The sequence below is a fragment of the Larus michahellis genome, chromosome 11 (assembly GCF_964199755.1).
Source record: "Larus michahellis chromosome 11, bLarMic1.1, whole genome shotgun sequence".
Classification (NCBI taxonomy): domain Eukaryota; kingdom Metazoa; phylum Chordata; class Aves; order Charadriiformes; family Laridae; genus Larus; species Larus michahellis.
In genome coordinates, this window is record NC_133906.1 from 20,430,083 (window position 1) to 20,447,980 (window position 17,898).

The 17,898-nt window shown below is 45.1% G+C and overlaps 1 protein-coding gene across 1 annotated transcript in view; it reads left to right on the forward strand.

Annotated features, from left to right (window-relative positions):
• ITK (IL2 inducible T cell kinase) overlaps positions 1 to 17,692 on the forward strand; it is a 34,267-nt gene extending 16,575 nt beyond the window's left edge. The window contains exons 3-17 of the mRNA XM_074604306.1: positions 921 to 1,002; positions 2,377 to 2,505; positions 3,166 to 3,206; positions 4,023 to 4,174; positions 4,653 to 4,718; positions 4,906 to 4,960; positions 7,226 to 7,305; positions 7,960 to 8,096; positions 8,855 to 8,929; positions 9,623 to 9,794; positions 10,523 to 10,739; positions 11,474 to 11,538; positions 11,628 to 11,746; positions 14,396 to 14,553; positions 15,090 to 17,692. Coding sequence (XP_074460407.1) covers positions 921 to 1,002; positions 2,377 to 2,505; positions 3,166 to 3,206; positions 4,023 to 4,174; positions 4,653 to 4,718; positions 4,906 to 4,960; positions 7,226 to 7,305; positions 7,960 to 8,096; positions 8,855 to 8,929; positions 9,623 to 9,794; positions 10,523 to 10,739; positions 11,474 to 11,538; positions 11,628 to 11,746; positions 14,396 to 14,553; positions 15,090 to 15,161 — 1,620 coding nt within the window. The 3' untranslated portion in view covers positions 15,162 to 17,692. The remainder of the gene's footprint in view (positions 1 to 920; positions 1,003 to 2,376; positions 2,506 to 3,165; positions 3,207 to 4,022; positions 4,175 to 4,652; positions 4,719 to 4,905; positions 4,961 to 7,225; positions 7,306 to 7,959; positions 8,097 to 8,854; positions 8,930 to 9,622; positions 9,795 to 10,522; positions 10,740 to 11,473; positions 11,539 to 11,627; positions 11,747 to 14,395; positions 14,554 to 15,089) is intronic.
• Positions 17,693 to 17,898: the final 206 nt, after the last annotated feature.

Genomic DNA, 17,898 nt, shown 5'->3' on the forward strand with positions numbered 1-17,898 from the left:
TTTAAACAATAATCAACATTGCCTCACCTACACCCCTGGAGAAACTTTAAAAAACGGCTGCTGTCTTGTAGAAACATCTCTTTAAAGACAGTGGTCAAAGTTTTTCAAAGCATCTGTGCATCAAAGACACCAAGTCCCATTTGGCATTAAATTGTTGAGATAAATGTTGGAAAAGAAATACAGATTATGCGTTACATCAAATTTTAGGCCCAAATGTAGTCATCCGATTCAGTTTCTGAGTAATTTCAGTTCTTGTGATGATTTTACTCCCCAGTCTGAAACTTCACAAATGTTCTGTATTTCTCTTCCTTCGTTTGTCATTAAGGCCAAGTTGATGAAAACAGCATCTTGATTGCTCATTGTTCATCTGCTCCGGCTCCTTATTTCCCCTCTATAATCCCTGTGAAAGCTATTAAAAACTTTGAAGAATAACAGTAACCCAAATACTCTCCAGGGAGTTGCTTGAGATTTATACTGACACAAGAAAAGCTGAATTTGGCTCTTAGATCTTAAGTGAAGGTACCTTACAAGAAACTGCTAAGAAACAGATGCCATTTCCCCGGAGATGCTTTAAAGACTAAACTGCAGTCAGTGAATAACGGGCTGAATCCTCGTCAGATTGAAATTGCTACGTCTCCATTGATTTCACAGGCGTTTCTTAACAGCATAAAATTGATCCAAACCATTGCTCGTCTAGAATTCTTTCTTGATCAGGGCTTCTGCTCCATTTTAAATAATCAAAAGTCAATGAGGTTAAGAGATGCTTCTGAATGCCCCGGTACTCTGCTTCCCCACGTCACCATTTTGTGTGCAATTTATTGGTACGGGGGCGGCTATCTCTGTCCTTCAGCGATTCCTTCGTGCCCAGCGTATCTGGGATTGTCTCTCATGGCTGGCTCCTTCTTTATTCCCCTCTCCAGATCGTCCACGATAACTACATACTCTACGTGTTTGCACCCAATCGCGAGAGCCGGCAGAGATGGGTCTTCACGCTGAAGGAAGGTAATAAAGCCCCTGTCCCCACCTAACTGTTGAAGTTACTTATCCCAGAGAGTTTTCTCACAAGCTTCAATGATGAGAAAATGTGCAAGAGGAATCGGTGCCTTGTATCTAAGCATGCAAAGCGGTAACGGGGAAGGAGGTTATAAAATCAAATTGCTTGTAAATTTGGTGGGTGTGTTTTGAGCAGCAGCGGAACATTTGGACATGGAATGCTTTGTTTGTCTCTTTCTAGGATAAACTGTTAACATGTTACTGTAATCGGAGGTTTCTTATTCACGAAGAGATGAGGATTTTTATATGGCTAATTTTTTTTTTAGAAATTAAACTTTTCTGGGTAGAAGATTTTTCATCTCTTATTAATACTTTTTTGTTTAGATGACAGCCTTCTTAGGGAATCATAATTATTAAGAAACATTTTTGCGGGTGGCTTTCGTTTCCTGTTCACCTCCTGAATTGTGCTGTGGTTTGCTGCAATGATTCTGAAGCGAAGGCACAATAACTAAACACTGCGGGCAGAAAGGAAGCATAATATTTGACATAAGGACGGTGTTACTCAGTTAACCAGGCTTCTGTCATAGCTTTTTCCTGCTTCATAACACAAGCCGCTGTATTGTTCACTCTGGAAACACTGTGCCTGAGATATTATTAAGTTCACGCACTTACTCTTGCAAAGGGTTATTCCCCTTCTGGAGTTCACCTGCTCCAAGCTTCTGCTTTATCACCTCTTCTCGTTCCACATTTTGAGACTGTCCCCAGCCTTGGACAATTTGAATAGTCTCTCGAAACAGAAATTTTTTTGTTATTTTGGGGAAAGTTATTACTAGAGATAGAGAGCCTGCACTTTAAAAAGAAGGACCTTTAATCACTCGTGCAGACATTCAAGACTGGTATTTACGTGTGCAAAAAATATTTAGTGCTGGTGAAAGGCAGCTTGTACAAGCCAAAGCACCAAGTGTCTGTGTCCTACATGTATACATACTGTCGAGCTGCAGTCTGTCATGGTAATCATCAGTATATGGCCTGCCAGGTTTTATTGCTCTTTATGAGACCTTCCTTCCGTGGTTTTGGTGTTTATCAATTTGAAGAGAGAGACACTTTGGTAGGACTCTGTTCTCCTGCAGCAGAGAGGTATTGGCTCCATCACTAGCAGGAAGGTTGTTCCTCCACATTGATGGTGGCATTCACTCCTTTCAGCAGAAAGGAAAACATTAACAGAGGATGCTGCTAATATTCACCAAAGCTTGGTTTGAAAATAATAAGCAGCTTCTTTAAAGTGCATATTATTTCCAATCAGTTCTTGATGTCTTTCCGAGTTGATGTGAATGCAAATAAATTAATTTCCCCCTTCCTTTTTCTTCTCCTAACATTTTCCAGAAACCAGAAACAACAACAGTTTGGTTTCAAAGTGCCATCCAGATTTTTGGCTAGATGGCAAGTGGAGATGCTGTGCTCAGACAGAGAAGATGGCGGCTGGCTGTGTGGAGTATGACCCCACCAAAAATGGTATGGGATTTGTTAAGACCATCCTGACCTTGCAAATTTTTATTCCTAGCAAAAATAAAGGATTGAATCTGTCTTGTACAGAACACCAAAGAATACTGTGTTACATTTCCATCAAGAGACATGTAGCTGGCTCCTTGGGATATTCTGGCTTATCTTTTATTAAATATGGCATTCTTTGTTTTGAATTAACATCTTCCTCTGTGCGATGCTTGGTGCTGCCCTTGGAATGAGATGGAGAGCTAAGAACTTGATCAGCTGTGGTCGGTCAATGGGCCACAATAACAACTTTCTCGAGATATACACATTCAACCCTGTGTGTCCTATTTTGTCCTAACCGTATTTCCCCGGTGGTTTTGATGGCCAAGCGTAATCTTTGCTTTGTCTCCTGAAAAGCATATAAGCAGTCAGTCATTCTTCACCCAAGACACCTTTCCCTTGTACCTGGGTGATTCCTTAAGTAGCCTGTGCCCCAGTTTCAAACCCATGCAGTGTGGCTGAGAGCCACCGTGGAGGTGCGGGCTGTTGGCATGTCTTACTCTAAAAGACCAAGGCTTGCTTTTCACTGGTTTTGCATCACCTTTATCAATTCATTGCCTTGATGGTTTCTCCCCTGGTTTTGTCCAGATCTACTTCAAATTATCTTTCCTTATTTCATTTCAGCCTCAAAGAAGCCTCTTCCTCCCACCCCTGAAGATAACTGGGTGAGTGCAGTGAGGCACGCTAAGCTGCCCTTAGCGCCCCGTATGTGTAACTAGCAGTGGTGAAAATATCCTCATTAAGGTTCATCACAGAATTCATCACTGCAATGTCACCTGCGCTTACATTCCCTGGGCTTTTCTCTTACCTTTCCATACTTTTTTTTAAGCTACAAATCAGCAGCATCCCACTAGAGCTAGGTTCAGTCCTGCAAAGAGAGCTTGGTTCCACAAACAGCTTCCCAATGATGAGCGAAACTTCACCTGTGGGGTGGGTTGGTTTTTTTCAATCTATAGAAAGGGAAACTGGGGGAGTAGGAGGGACATGAGAAAAGCTGCTGTGAAGTGAAACAAAGCAATTTTCCAAACCCGTTTGTGGATGGGACAAAACGTCGTTGGCTTATTTAATAAGGGTGGTTGTTAGGGCTCGGTGCCCTACTGGAGGGCAGCAGGGCATTGGGACAGTCCCTGATGGGGCCTACAGACAGACCATGGAGATTTTATCACCAGAGGCTTTTAAGAGGAGTTTAGGAAACGCCTGTGTAGAATAGATCAGACAGAGGTAATCCTTCCCGAAAAAGGAGTAGATAACTATTTTCTGTGCAACTGAATTTTTTATATGAAAGTCATTGTTTGAAAGTGTTAAAAATTCTCATGTTGCCACCTTACCCCCTTAGACGCCCTGGGGTGCTTTCCTAGCTTTGAGGCTTTTGAACCCAGAGGACACAAGTGCTGCCAGGGAAATATCCTTTTAGAGAGCATGCCATTGGTTTTTATGAATATGAATATGAGTATGATGAGCCTTTTGCCTAATTTGTGCAGAAATTGTTGCTAGATCCAAAGGAAGCCGTAGTCATAGCCATATATGACTATGAAGCCCAGAACCCGCAGGAGCTGACGTTACAATATAATGAGGAATATTATGTGATTGACAGCTCTGAGGAACATTGGTGGCTGATTCAAGATAAGAATGGGTAAGTCCCTTTTCAACAGCCAATTTACAAAGCCTTTCTAAATGCATTTTGTTCTTCCAAGAAGATATACGTTCTTCCATATATGTTTATATGCTGGCCTCTAGTATAACTTTTGTGAAGCATCCTCTGATATACAGGAAAAAAGTGATGGAAGGTTATTTATGGTAACTTTCTTCCCTTTGATGTTGCTTGTATCCAGGAAGATGAAGAAAAGGATCTGAAAGTTATTTTAAAAAAAAATAAACAGTCCTTATCTCAGGCTGATATTCTCTGTCGTACACGTAGGGGGAAAAAAATATGAAACTCTCCAAGTTTCAAGGTGCAATCAGTCGTTTCCTTCTCCAGTAACCTTACCAAATGCATAACAATCAGCACTTCCATCATGCAAAGAGCAAGCAAATCTTTCAGGGCTGACTCCCACAGATGCAGAGAAAATCCTGTCTGTCTAGCGCGCTCACCCCAAGTCGCATTTTAACAGGCATGAAGGCTACGTGCCAAGTAGCTACCTGGCGGAAAAATCACCCGAGAATCTGCAAATATATGAGTAAGTTGTGCCTATGTTTTTCTTGTACCCCTGAGTGCCCTGGATTCGTTACAGAAGCTAAAGCCACCAATGTCCCTACCCCACATAAGGTGTTGTTGCTAGCCCTGGGGACGCTCAATTCAGAGGCTTTTCAGCAGAAGCTTTAACAGCCTCGAAACGCTGACTCGGAGTCTTTTGATGTTTTCAGGTGGTACAATAAGAACATCAGCAGAAGCAAAGCAGAAACACTCCTCAAGGATGAGGTAAACCAGTGTTACGTGTGGGGTGGATGGGCAATAATAATTGATTAATGACAAATGAGGAGAAGCCTGTGAGGGCTCCTTTGTGTAAGAAAGAGCTGAATCCCGGGTTCCTGCTGTCTTGCTGTCCCTGGCTGTTCTTAGTGTGCGATGGATAAAGGACCACTAGCAACCGCCTTACTTCCACGGCAGCTGAGTGTGGGCAGAGAGCTGTGCCGTCCGTCCTCGGTCAGTCACAGCCAGTAACTGGGGCTGATGGAAAACACTGGTTCAGAACACTGTGTCGGCTGAAAACTGTGATTTTAGCTCATCTCTGCAGGGGCCCTGCGGATGCCAGTAGTTCTCTGAAAATCTAACCATCTCATGCTGAAATATTTTGGGTGAAAGCCAAAAGAATGGGTTTGGGTGTTTTTTTTAGTTTTGTGTATGTATCTGTGGGCATGTGAGCACGCATCTTTAATTTTTCAGTTGAGACAGAGTTTTCCAGTGAAGACTGTAGTGAAAATAAAAAGAATAAACTTCTCGTTCAAATTTTCCACACAGACACAGGCTTAGTTTTTAAATCAGCTCTTACACTAAAAGGAGACCTGAATAAAGTGTTGTTTCTTGGAATGACAGTATTTTATGGAAATAAAAGCATTTTTCTGCAGTTTTAAAAAATCTTTTAGTGCCTATAAACTCCTACGGGCTGTGTCCACGCACGGTTTAGTGATCTTATTTTTCCTTTTGGTCCTACCAGTGCCACTTTTCTGTGGCAACTACCCCCATGTGGCTGCAGAGCCTTCTGGTTCAAAACCTCACAGCCCCCACAGCTCCCCCCAAACACGAGGCCAAGCTCTTTGGGCAGGAAGGGCAAGAGGAGTGCTTAAAATAACTCGGGCAGGACGCTGCCTCCGATACTCCCCTACCTGTGCAAGCAACCCCACGCCTGCCAGGGAGATCAGTCCTAAAGCCCTCACTGAGCATGATGTAGGTGCTTCTACGGCAGCATCTGGAGACTGTTTTTAAAGCTTCCCTGTGCTAGATATCGTACGGTGCAGATATGGTAGGTGTGGTGAACCACACGTACCCACATTGTAGGGTAGACCCACATTGAAGAGACAACCCTGGAAGGTTTATAGCTCAGTGGCCCGGTCCCACCTGGGCAGAGCTGCACCCTGAAGGTCAGCGGTTCATACCCCGGGGGATGCAGCAGTGGTCTCGGCCCCTGTGTTCCCCTGGAGCTGAATCAACCCACCGGGGAGGTGGGAAGGAGACCAAGGCAGGGTGGACTTTGTGAATTACGTTTCCACCAGGTGTTGTGGGTGGATAGAGGACATATAAAGTGGAAGGAATCTACCACATAAAGCAAAGGAGGGAACAAAATAATAAGGCACTTGGGATGCTAGATGAAAAGCATCTTTATGTGCAAACAGAAGAAAAATGCGTTTTTTATTACCAATATATAGATCAGCACAGCACATTACATCCAAACTGTTATGTTAAATCTTCTCCTCTGCCATCTGATCCATTAGTGCTTGGCCCTGCAGGATCATGGCCTATGATTCATTTTAGCACTCAGATGAGTAGAAAGCAATTACAGTGAAAAATTAAAAAGGAAAATTGTTCTGTGAGTGCCAGAGTGGAGGAAGCCTGCTTTCCTACACATTCATGTTTAGATACTGATGACTGGGGTACCTATGAAAGGGCAGGATCTTGTCCAAACTTCTCCCCTTTGTGGTATATTGGTACATTATCTTTCATACACTCCCATATGGAGTCTCTGGTGTCCAATAAATCGTACTCTTGTTCTGTAGTTGCTCTCTCGATGGAGGGCACTCAAAGCCTTTCCAATCAGCTGCCCGTTTCATTGAGCTTGTTGGAAATTGATATCACCAGCGTGCTGTCAGATAGGGTTGAAAGCAGTCAATGGGTTCAAAATTTCTAGAGGGCATGGAGGGACAGCGGCACACACTCGCGTACCCACACCCACACGTACTCAGCAGGAGCACATAAGTCTCATTTCCTCAGGAAACTTAGCTAAAAATACACAGCACCCAAGAGAGACCAGCTGGGTGTACCTGCAGCCCTGGGCAGCCATCAGAGCTGTACCTGGAACAGACCAAGCTCTGTCAGCTGGCTCGTGGCTCAGTTTTTTCCTCCATGGTTCAGCACATCCTCGTGACTGAGCAGTAGACAGGCCTGAAACGAGCACAGTTTTGCCCCAAGACCACTTCTTTTTTTCCATTATGTCTCTAACCAGTTTCCTCTCCTTTGCTCCTGTTACAGGGTAGGGAAGGTGCCTTCATGGTGAGAGACTCGAGGCAGCCTGGCATGTACACAGTCTCTGTTTTCACCAAAGCATTAAGGTACAGCTGAGCTCAGCAGCTTTTCGCATCAATTACAGCAATGAAATGGCTTCTATGAGAGTGTAATCTCTGTAGCTGCTTTGGCATTATAAAGAGAGAGCAGAAGGCTCGTGAAAATGACAGAGGAAAACACTTCCAAAAAAGGCAGAAGAGTTAGCTGCCATTCGCAAAGTATATTAAAGGCTCCACTTTTCCCTGCATCTAAATGTATGCCTATAAATAGTACCTTAAACATCATTGGGTTGTAATTTTGATGAAACTGTCCCCCCAGCTGAAGCGTTGGTAGGGTCAACATGGACTGTATATGGGACTTGTCAGAGGTGGGTAATACAAGACTAGTGAAAGGGTTTCAGTGATGGGGCAGAAAGTTTTGTTTCAGAAAGAAGAGGCAGAGAAACCTGGTACTCAACCTCTTATTATCGGGAAACCTCAGCCTTTCTAGAGATGAGACCATCTATGAGTGAGAGGGAGAACATAAAACTACTCAGCTTTCATCAGCAATTGCAGCTGACTCCTCGCTCCTCTCCCATTCATTCTGCATAAGGAAGCTTCTCCCCTTTGCTTGCTTGCTCCTCTTCCACTTAATCCTCAGATTCCTGTCTTTTTTTTTGGCTGCAATCTAGTTTTCCTCAGAGAAAACCTCATCTTTTTCAGCACGGATAACAATCCTGTTATAAAGCATTACCACATCAATGAGACAACTGACTTTCCCAAGCGATATTACTTGGCAGAAAAGCACGTCTTTGACTGCATCCCTGAACTCATCAACTATCACCAGCACAATGCAGCAGGTGAGTGAAGGCTGATGCTGACCAGGGAAGTTGCTGGTTTACCATGCAGCCAGGTGGCTGTTTTGATGGAAGGCAGGCCCCCGAGCCCTCTGTCCTTACAATGAGACATTAAATGGCATCACCTTTTCTTCCACTTATTCTGGCACTTGGATGGCAGGAATATTACCGTCTTGGGCATTACATCTTCTTCATGGCCCTTCTAAGACTGATATGACCAACATAGATGCCGTGATGACATACTAGAGAGAGCCCTTTCATTGCTGGGAGCCCATGGGGTGCATCACCACTACCAGACCAAGCTATCCGTTTGAGTTACACTGCAGGGCCTTCCTGCCCAGGAGGTGATATATCCCTGCGCCTTGATTTGACACGAAGTTAGGGACATGGCCACAATCCACAGCCAGACATGGGAGTCACCAATGATTCCTACAGTCTAGGAGTACCAGGGGAAACCCTGGGCTTTGAAATGCCCTACAAATAAAAGGTGTAATTTGGAATTTTATCACACTTAATAGAGACTCACAGCTCATATTTGCTGACAGACTGAAAGTGGGAAATAAGCTGAAACTGCTAAGAATTGGCTTCCTTTGAGCAGGCAGGAAACTGCAGTCTGAAAAGAGGTTCAGCTGCCCTCAAGTGGAGCTGAGAACTCGGTACAATAAATCTGCTTCCAGCATCCAGACTCCCTTCTGGGGTAGTGACAGCCACTTCCCATGAGTGTGACAATAACTAGCACCCATCTTTCCTCTGTTATTCAGGTCTTGTCACTCGTTTGCGGTACGCAGTCTCTTCTTGGAGAAAAAAGGCCCCAATCACTGCAGGACTGAGCTACGGTATGGAGTTACTGTCTTGACCATACGGGAATCTCTCTCCTTGGTGGTTAGTTGGGTGATCCTGAATATCCCTGTGGATATTGATGAATATCCACGTGACTGTAGCCACAATAAATAGTTTTCTTCAGATCTTTACACTGCAACATTCACTCGATTATCATCTTTGTCATTACCATTCATAACTGATCATGCAGTGCCTTGAGGGAGGGGATGAGAACGCCAGGGTCTCAAAGAAGTCAACATTAAATGCTGCAATGAATGCTGAACGAAGGCGATGGGAGTGGGAGCACAGCATAACTTGAAAAAGATGAGCCCCTCCTGAAAAATGCCTCTATTTGCGTATAGTTGTCTACAGAATTTTGCTGGTATCATCTTTATTGTGATCCTTGTAGACATCAAAGAAACTCAAAAGCATGTTGTGCTCGGTAGTGCACATATGCATGATAGAAACAATCCTCCCTGCAGAACCGGATAGACAAGACTAATGGGGAAAGAAAGGGGATGTTGTTGTTCCTATTCTTGAGCATGATCTGCAGCACGGACTAGTCAAATGACCTACCAAAGGTCAGACAGACAATTTGAGGGAGAGCCAGAAAGTCTCACTCTGAGTCCTGTCTCAGAGTTCAACCCACAAAAGCTTTTTCTTTGACATTTTACTGCTAGATCCTCACGCTTTCCCCCTTACATCAACAGGAAAATTGGTCATTAACCCCTCTGAGCTCACCCGTGTACAGGAAATCGGCAGTGGTCAGTTTGGGGTGGTCTACCTTGGCTACTTGCTGGAGAAGACAAAAGTAGCCATAAAGACCATTCGTGAAGGAGCAATGTCTGAAGAGGATTTCATCGAGGAAGCTAAAGTCTTGATGTAAGTAGTAGATTCACCAAGAAAATCAGACCCTGTAGGATTCACAAGACTGAAACAGTGTTATGATAATGTTCAGGAATACGAATGGGGAATTTAAACCTGGATTATCTGCTATGTATCTAAATAGTATAGAGAGAGATGGGTGAGCTCCAGAGGCTGCAAAGGAAGGCAATTCAAAGTGTAGGTGAATTACTGTGCTGGTAAGTCTATCAATATCCAGAATGGTCTTCTGCATCCCTGCTGTTCTGGAAGGCAGGGTTAATTGATGGTGTGTTGTGGAGAGCAAAGCGGTTTTTGTCAGACATAATTAGATGAAGAAATCTCATAAAATTTGAGGGATTTTTATTGAAAAACCCTACCTGCAAAATTTGTTTGCTTTGCACAACTGAAAATGTTTCTCCTTGGTTTTATTCACTTCGTATTTTTTATAGTTCAGCCCCTTCAAAGTAGAGAGAAATGGATTTTTTTTTTGTTGCTTATTTGTTTGATTGGATGGTTTTCCATGCAGAAAAGTCTTTAGGTGACCATAACGATTAAAATGGGATGCTACTTAGTGCCACTTGACTTGGTCTACACATTTTCTTCTTTCTGCTTTCATAGTTGGCCTTTGCGGAGAGAGGGGTGCAGCAGGGTGACACAGGCGGCTGTGTATAACACGCTTGCTGTAAGGATAAAAAGCGCGGGGCCTATTTCAGCTTCTTTTTCCACCTTCCCGCCCCATCCTACAGGAAGCTGTCTCACCCCAAGCTAGTCCAGCTTTATGGCGTGTGCTTTGAGAACACTCCCATTTGCCTGGTGTTTGAGTTCATGGAGAACGGCTGCTTGTCCGACTACCTCAGGAGCCAGCGGGGCAGTTTTTCAAAGGAAACCCTGCTGGGGATGTGCCAAGATGTGTGTGAAGGAATGGCTTATCTGGAACAAAACTCTGTCATCCACAGAGATCTGGTATGTTCGTCCCAGATAGACTTTTCCTCTGCTCCAGACGGGCTTTTCCCCGTGCTTTCTTCCTTCCTTAATTTCAGCTTTCGCACTTCTCCTGCCTATCTGTTGATTGGGGATCCAGTATCATCCTTTATTGCAGAAGCAGCATCAATACTTTAGGAAAAAAAGCATCCCCTGGAGCGCTGATTCATCTATTTCCCTCAACTGTGTTTGAGAGAGAGGAAATGAGGACAGAAAGTTGGTCTCTTTTTCTGAGTGGACTCTTTTGCTCCCCAAGAGCCCCAGCTCCCACAGTTCCCAGGGACTGACCACTCTTCATGTCTAAAATCAGGGAAGATGCTGAAAAGACATGTTTTAACGCATGCATAAACGTGCATTGCTGATGCCATACTTTTAAATACGTGGTGTTCGAACAATCTGCATGAGTCACTGCTGCTGTTTTGTTAGGGGACCGAGGACTGTGGGTAGCTGTGGAAATTTTAGGGTCTTTGCGCTTTCTGGGCAACAAGGGCCTGCAAGTCACACTGACGGTTCAACAGCTTTCTCGGCAACAGGAACTTGCTGGCCGTACAATGTACAGAAAGCATGAGAGTCCCAAGTTTTTGCCCTCTTCGTGTGGTACAGTGTAACTTTGATTCTCCTTTTTTTAAGCACTATCGGTTCTGCCAGGAGCAACTGAGTGGCTGTGACAGTCTTTCAGCTCTGACCTTCTGCCTTTGCACCTTCTTTTCTTGCAGGCCGCTAGGAACTGCCTGGTGGGGGAATCCCACGTGGTCAAAGTGTCTGACTTCGGGATGTCGAGGTAATGCCACCGGGGCTGCGCACACTCCCTGGGGGGCTGTCACAGGACTGGGGGGTGACTCAGCACGGTCCCTTCTTTTCCTTTTCCAGGATTGTCCTTGACGATCAGTATACCAGCTCCACGGGTACCAAGTTTCCAGTCAAGTGGTCTGCTCCAGAGGTTTTCTCCTACAGCCACTATAGCACCAAATCTGACGTTTGGTCATTTGGTAAGAATCAATTGTCAGAATGGAAAAAAAAAGCAGCGAACAACAGCTCAGAAAAACTTAGGGGCTCACTCCTCAAGTAAACTCTCCTAAACACCACATCCTCTGGGCTCCAAGGGTGTTTGTCCTGAATAATGGCTTACGAAGGCAAGCCTAAGTCATTTAAGGGAAATAAAGAAAAGATTAGCAAACTACCAAGACACTTTGGAATGCTGCAAATACTGCCAACAATCTATTATACCTATGCAATTTTATAGAATACCAAATAACGAACTCTGTTTCACGGTGATACAGCAGGAGTGTCCGAGAAAAGGTTGGAGAGTCACTGACAAGATTATACAAGGAAAGGAATGACATTTAGGCACTCCATCTCTCTGGGTGTCTGTCCCAGGCACTGATGCTTCACTCAAACCCTCTGCCTTTCCAAGCTTGCTCTGCTGACTCCGTTTGCTTTATGCCAATCTGAAAATATTATTTCACTGCTCACATTTTCTTGCCTCATTTCCTGCATTGTTTTATGATTTGCGTCCGGTCTCTGGTCTCCCTTCTGGACCCTCATAGATAAGATAGCCGTTGTGTATTTTTTCCCGCAAAGTCATTGGCACTGGAGATAACAAAGGCTGTCCGCTGGCCTGTTGATCTGGCACACGAATGGATCTGGCGCATCTCCAGCCAACATGCAAATCGCGGCACCGCAAGGTGAATCGGTGCAGTGTGCTGTGCACAGCACGCAGTCAATGGGGTGCCACTCAGCTCCGGGCCGAGCAGTAAATAATGCAGGATTATAACCTTTGCTGGTCTGCGCTGGGGAACTCTCTGCTGCCCTCTCCCCTCCCTGTGCTCACCCTGGCTGACGTTGTGCGTTCCTGCGGTGGGTTACGAGCAGCGCAGTGGGAGCTGGGTGCTCAGACCCACGCGACAGCCTTCGAGGACCCAACCTGGAGATGCTTCAGAGAGCACCATTCCTCTTTCCGTGTCCCCTGGTGTGTGGAGGAGGCTGTTAGCACTCACCACATAATACCAAGGGATGACATTTCCAGTGGAGCTCTCTCTGACACCTCGCAGCAAGGTGGCAGTGACATGGGGAGAGACGCTGCCTTGGTAAGAATGTTCTTCTGCTTCACAAATGGGAAACTGGCCTGTACTCTGAGAGCCAGATGCTTCCAAAAGGGGTGCTCAGTTTGATTTACGGTCAAGGCAAGCCTGGTGAAGTTGGCTCACTCCAGTTTCAGGGCTGAATGAAATACCGGTGAGCTTTGTTTGCGCTGGTCAGTCCTTTGTGGAATGTGCAGACAGCAGTGTTGTGCATCTGTCAGGATCGTTGTCTCCCCATCCAGTGGGGTTTGCATAAGAGGATTCCTCTGTCATGTCACGGTCTCATGACTGTGAGGAGCTTTCTGCTCCGCTACTCTGCAGCCCATTCATCTCCTCTGCCAGGCCTGCAGTCCTGCTGTGCCCAGGAGAACAAAACGGGTGTGAGAAATTCCCAGTGCAGGAATCTGCACACCGACGGGGTACAGCTGCTTTGCTTATTCTTCAGTGGCGCCAATATCATTGGAGAGGAGCTGCAATCTCTATGCATCTTCCTATTTGAAGAATTCAAAGCTGGAAAGCAGGCATTATTTAGCAAAGTTGCCTGCGGAGTTACACGACTTTATTTCAGGTTTACTTCAGGCTATCTGTCTGTCTCCCTTTTCTAATACAATGTGAATACAGTTTATCAAGGCAGTCATATTAGGTGACCAAAGAAATTAAACATAATAATGACACAGATGCCTTGCATTCACTCCATTTGCAGAGCCTCTCTGATGTAGTGGCCGACCGTGACGTATTCCACAGCCTGTTTGTCTTTGCCGGTCTCTCTTCCCCCGCTAGAGAAGCACGAGTTTCTGTACTGCTCTGAACAGTAATCACAGGAAAACATTTGACTGTTTAGGAAAAGAGGAAAAATGTGCTGCAATCCTTTGAAACTCCACTGTCATTGCATGTGAATTCATCCCAGCGAACCACACCGCCTGGGACGTTTTGCAGGCAGGGAGTCCCCAGTTCTGAGGCTGAGCTGACTAACAGGAGCGGAGCAGCTCAGGTTGCTTTCTCGCTCCCGAGTCTCACCAAAATACAAGCAGATTCTGGTGTAGGACACACTGCAGGCGGGAACATCAGTGACATGTCTCTTATACGTGATTAACTGGAAGCAAAAATAGATAAACTGAATCAGTGACAAAAAGTGGGTTCTCTTTCCCGGATTACGCATCTGGATGGAGTATATGCACAAGCTTTTCCTCTTCTTCACAGTTTGGGAGAAGTCATACGACACTGCTCTGCTTTCTGACATGTAACACACTTTGACTTCATCTGACTTATGGGAAAAGCCATCCCTGTCATGCTAGACTGTCTTGAAATAGGATGCAGAGAAGTCAATCTTGCAGAGACCAAACTGGACCCAGCAGAGATCCCAGTTGGCATCCTCACACTGCAGAGCTGTGAGAGGGTCTGATTCTTCAGATGTGTACTGAGAATCCGCGTGAAAATGCTTTTCCAAGTAACAGACACAAATGTTGAGCTGCAGAGAAGAGCAGGTGGAAGGCAGCCATGGGCCCGCTGAGGATTTTACTTGCTTCTTTGTGATTTTTCTCATTTTTTTTGCTTTAGGAGTGCTGATGTGGGAGGTCTTCAGTGAAGGTAAAATCCCCTATGAGAACCGCACCAATGGAGAGGTGGTGGAAGAAATCAACGCAGGATTTCGGCTCTACAAACCCAAGCTGGCCTCCAAGGCGATTTATGAGGTCATGAGCCACTGCTGGAGGATGGTTAGTATTGTAACGGTTCCCAAAGAAAAGACCTCTCTCTCCCTTGGCTTTTAGGAGGAGAGAGAGGTATATACTTCACATGCTAACGCAAGATAAAATCTTGGAGGTGAAGCACTGCGTAGCTTTCGTCTGTGCTAGCAAGCAAACTCGAGGCTCTTTGCCTTTTATTTAAGCTGCTATTTCTAGAGAGTGTGTTGACTTCACTGAGAGGTCTATGTAGCACACCTAACTCAAGTTAATTCAACAGTTTGCTTCCTAAGAAAGCTGCAGATCTGTGGGGCTGAGTTTTAATAGTGACGGTAAAAATGACAGCCAAGCCATTACCAGGTACTTAGCATCCGCTAGGCAAAATTCACTGCTAGCAGAAAAGAAGCATTGCACAGAAGGAAGCTCATTCTTCCATTGGCGTCTTCTCTCTAACAATAGATCGTATGTTTGTTAATCCTCAGTTTCTTCAGAAGGTTTTCCCTCCTAGCCTTGCCATTCCTCTCAAGCTGACATGAATGTTCCCCCTCTCTCTTCTCTCCCCTGCTCAGAGGAAAGATGACCGGCCGTCCTTTTCTGTTCTGCTGTACCAGCTGAGCGAAATCTCGGAGTTTGATCTGTAATCGTGGCACCGGCCACTAAGTGAAGCTAAGAGAGTCCTGAGGGGGCAGATGGCTGGATTTTCCCCATACAAAGCATTAACAGGAATCCTCTCACCACAGACACTTGCCATATGCCTGGGGAGGAGGAGAGGGCAGAGGCTGGTACTTCCAGACAGACAAGATATCCCCGGGTCTCCCAGAGCCTAGACAGACACAGGCTTTGGTTTGGCCAAGAATGTGGTTTGCAGCTTACAAGCAGCATCAGCAATTAAGCGCAGTCCTGAAGGACACAATCCATCAGTATTTCTCCTGGAGATAAAGCTTCAAAACTAAGAGATCTGACATTGCTATTCCGGTTCTGTGAACTCCCAAATTAAGGTCTTCCCTGGGGAAAAAGAGCCCTGTCTTTGCCTGAGGAGGAACGTTTAGACATCTCCATGGCGCTCTCATTCAGAGTGGGCTGGACCTGAAGGCTCTGAACAGGAATAAGCCTGGGACACAGGGGAACAGGCTGGATTTAGTGACTGCATTTCTGATGGTGGTATTTCAAGGCGGTTTTGTTCTCCCTTTGCATGAGTTTCTCTGAAACTGTGGCATACCAGGAAGAGGATTCTGGTACCCGGTGAGCTGATGAGGTGTCTGCGTGTGCATGTGAGTTTGTAAGGAAGGAAGCGAAAAAGTAACGTGTTGAAGAGTCTTGAAATGCTCTCAAATTGCGTTGTATAGTGAGAGGGAAAATGTGACTCTGATGGAAATGGAGACATTCTTGGAGAGGGGGAGTCAAAGCTGGAAGTCTGTATTAGTTTGTTCTTCGGTCTTTCTACATCAGAAGATAAATATGTGATCTCCATCCAATTTCTTTGAACTGAGTCCTGAAGGCTGACCAGTGCGGAGTGCTGTGTGTCTCCAGTGCAGGACAAGACAGGCTCCCAGGACCTGATTATCTGTGAAAGGCCCAGGGACCTACTCCTGACCGCGCGTGTTTGGGAGGGAGGAGCCGGAGGGCTCAGAAGGGTGGCCATGAGGAGGAAACATGCAGAGTATCTACTCAGTGCACCAGTGATAATGAGAAGAATTTTCTCCCACTTCAAAGAGTAACTGAATCATCACAAGCAAAGACTTTTCCATCTCTTCTGTGAACAAACTGGTGAATCCTCTAGGGACTGATCAAAGAAAAAGTCCTACGTGAAGGGGCTGTCTGGGTACTTACTCCACGAGCGGTTCCACATTATGTGGTGGCAGCAGAAGGTATAAACAATATCCATCTCCCGGTACTTCAGTGAAAATCTTTTTCACCACAAGACAGACACTGTTTTGACATAACTGACCTCAAAACCAAAAGTGTGGGTGTTAGTGTCCTGCAGAATTTGTAAATAAGAGCAGGACTTTCTGCGTAGCATTAACAATAACTAAAGAAGTCAAGAGGACTCACAGATGATATATGCAGTATTTTTTTGATGCTTCTCTGTTTGGGCAGGCGAGAACATGGGTAAACCTTATGTGATGGCAGTTTACAAGAACTGCGAGGTGCAAGCTTCCCCCAGCAATCTCTCCCATCGTTACAGAAGTCAGGTTCAAATACGTTTGCCAACAGAAATGGAACAAGGAAATAACGTAATCCCATGACCTCACATATCCTGTGTCAAATTATTTCTTCACAGAAGGAGGCTTAACTTTTGGTATTTTTCAGACCCATGGTTCTAGGGTAGCTTTTAGGAGCCAGAATATCTTTTCAGGTATACGGGTACGAGCAAGGCATTAGTTCCTGCCTTATACATCTTCCCGCTTTGCTTTGATTCCACATTATTCTCTTTCGTTTACTCCTACAAATATCAAATATCTCTCCCAGGCAGGGAGACCCCTAACATTCAGACTGGAGGCTGTCAATCCTAAATGCAGGATCAGAGCGCTGCCTTCAAACCAGGATTGCTGCCCAGAATCTCCTGGTAGTCTGAACCAGTACGTGGAACATGAGCACCTATAAACAGATTTTGAATTTTTGCCTGCAATGAATTTGAGCTAAGTTTTTCTTTGTCCCTCTCATCCTTTAGTCTCAGTTAGCCGGTTGTCACGTCCTGGTGATGCTAAATTTGACATTTAGCCAGTGAAGTTTTCAGCAGCCCTAACCACGTTAAACTGCACAGCCACAGCTAAATTTGAGGACAGCTGGCCATAACCCTGTTTGCTCTCAATTGCACTTAGACAATCGGTACAACCACAGCATACTCTGAAACGATTCCTCCCTGAGCACAGACGCTCTGCGGCAGGGGTATCTGCAGGCTTCAAAGCTAAGCTTCTGGCTTGCTGCCCCCTCCATCCTGGGAGGAACCAGGGGTCTTGAGGAGCTTGAGGAGGTTGCTATTAAGTAGCAGCAACATTGCTCCGCTAGGTAATGTTTCTGAGATTATATTTATATTTGGATAAGTGTAATATTTATTGGCTAGAGTGTTGCACAAAATAATATTGTGATGTTTTATGTTCAGTTTTCTTTTTGCAGTATTTCTATGTACACGATACCTATTTTTACAAACAATAAAATTGCTGAGTACCAACTGTGGCTTTCGCTATATGTTAACAAAATATGCAAAAACCATCCTCATGCTCTTACAATCATACAGCTTGCTCTTCCTCCAAATCCTCCCCACCAAGAAGCAAAAAGGCTTCTTCTGGCTTTCTGAAATATCTCTGTTCCCCGGAGCTATGGCCATGTTCTGGGGTTAGATTACGTGCTGGGTTAATTGGGGGTAGGAAGTATTCA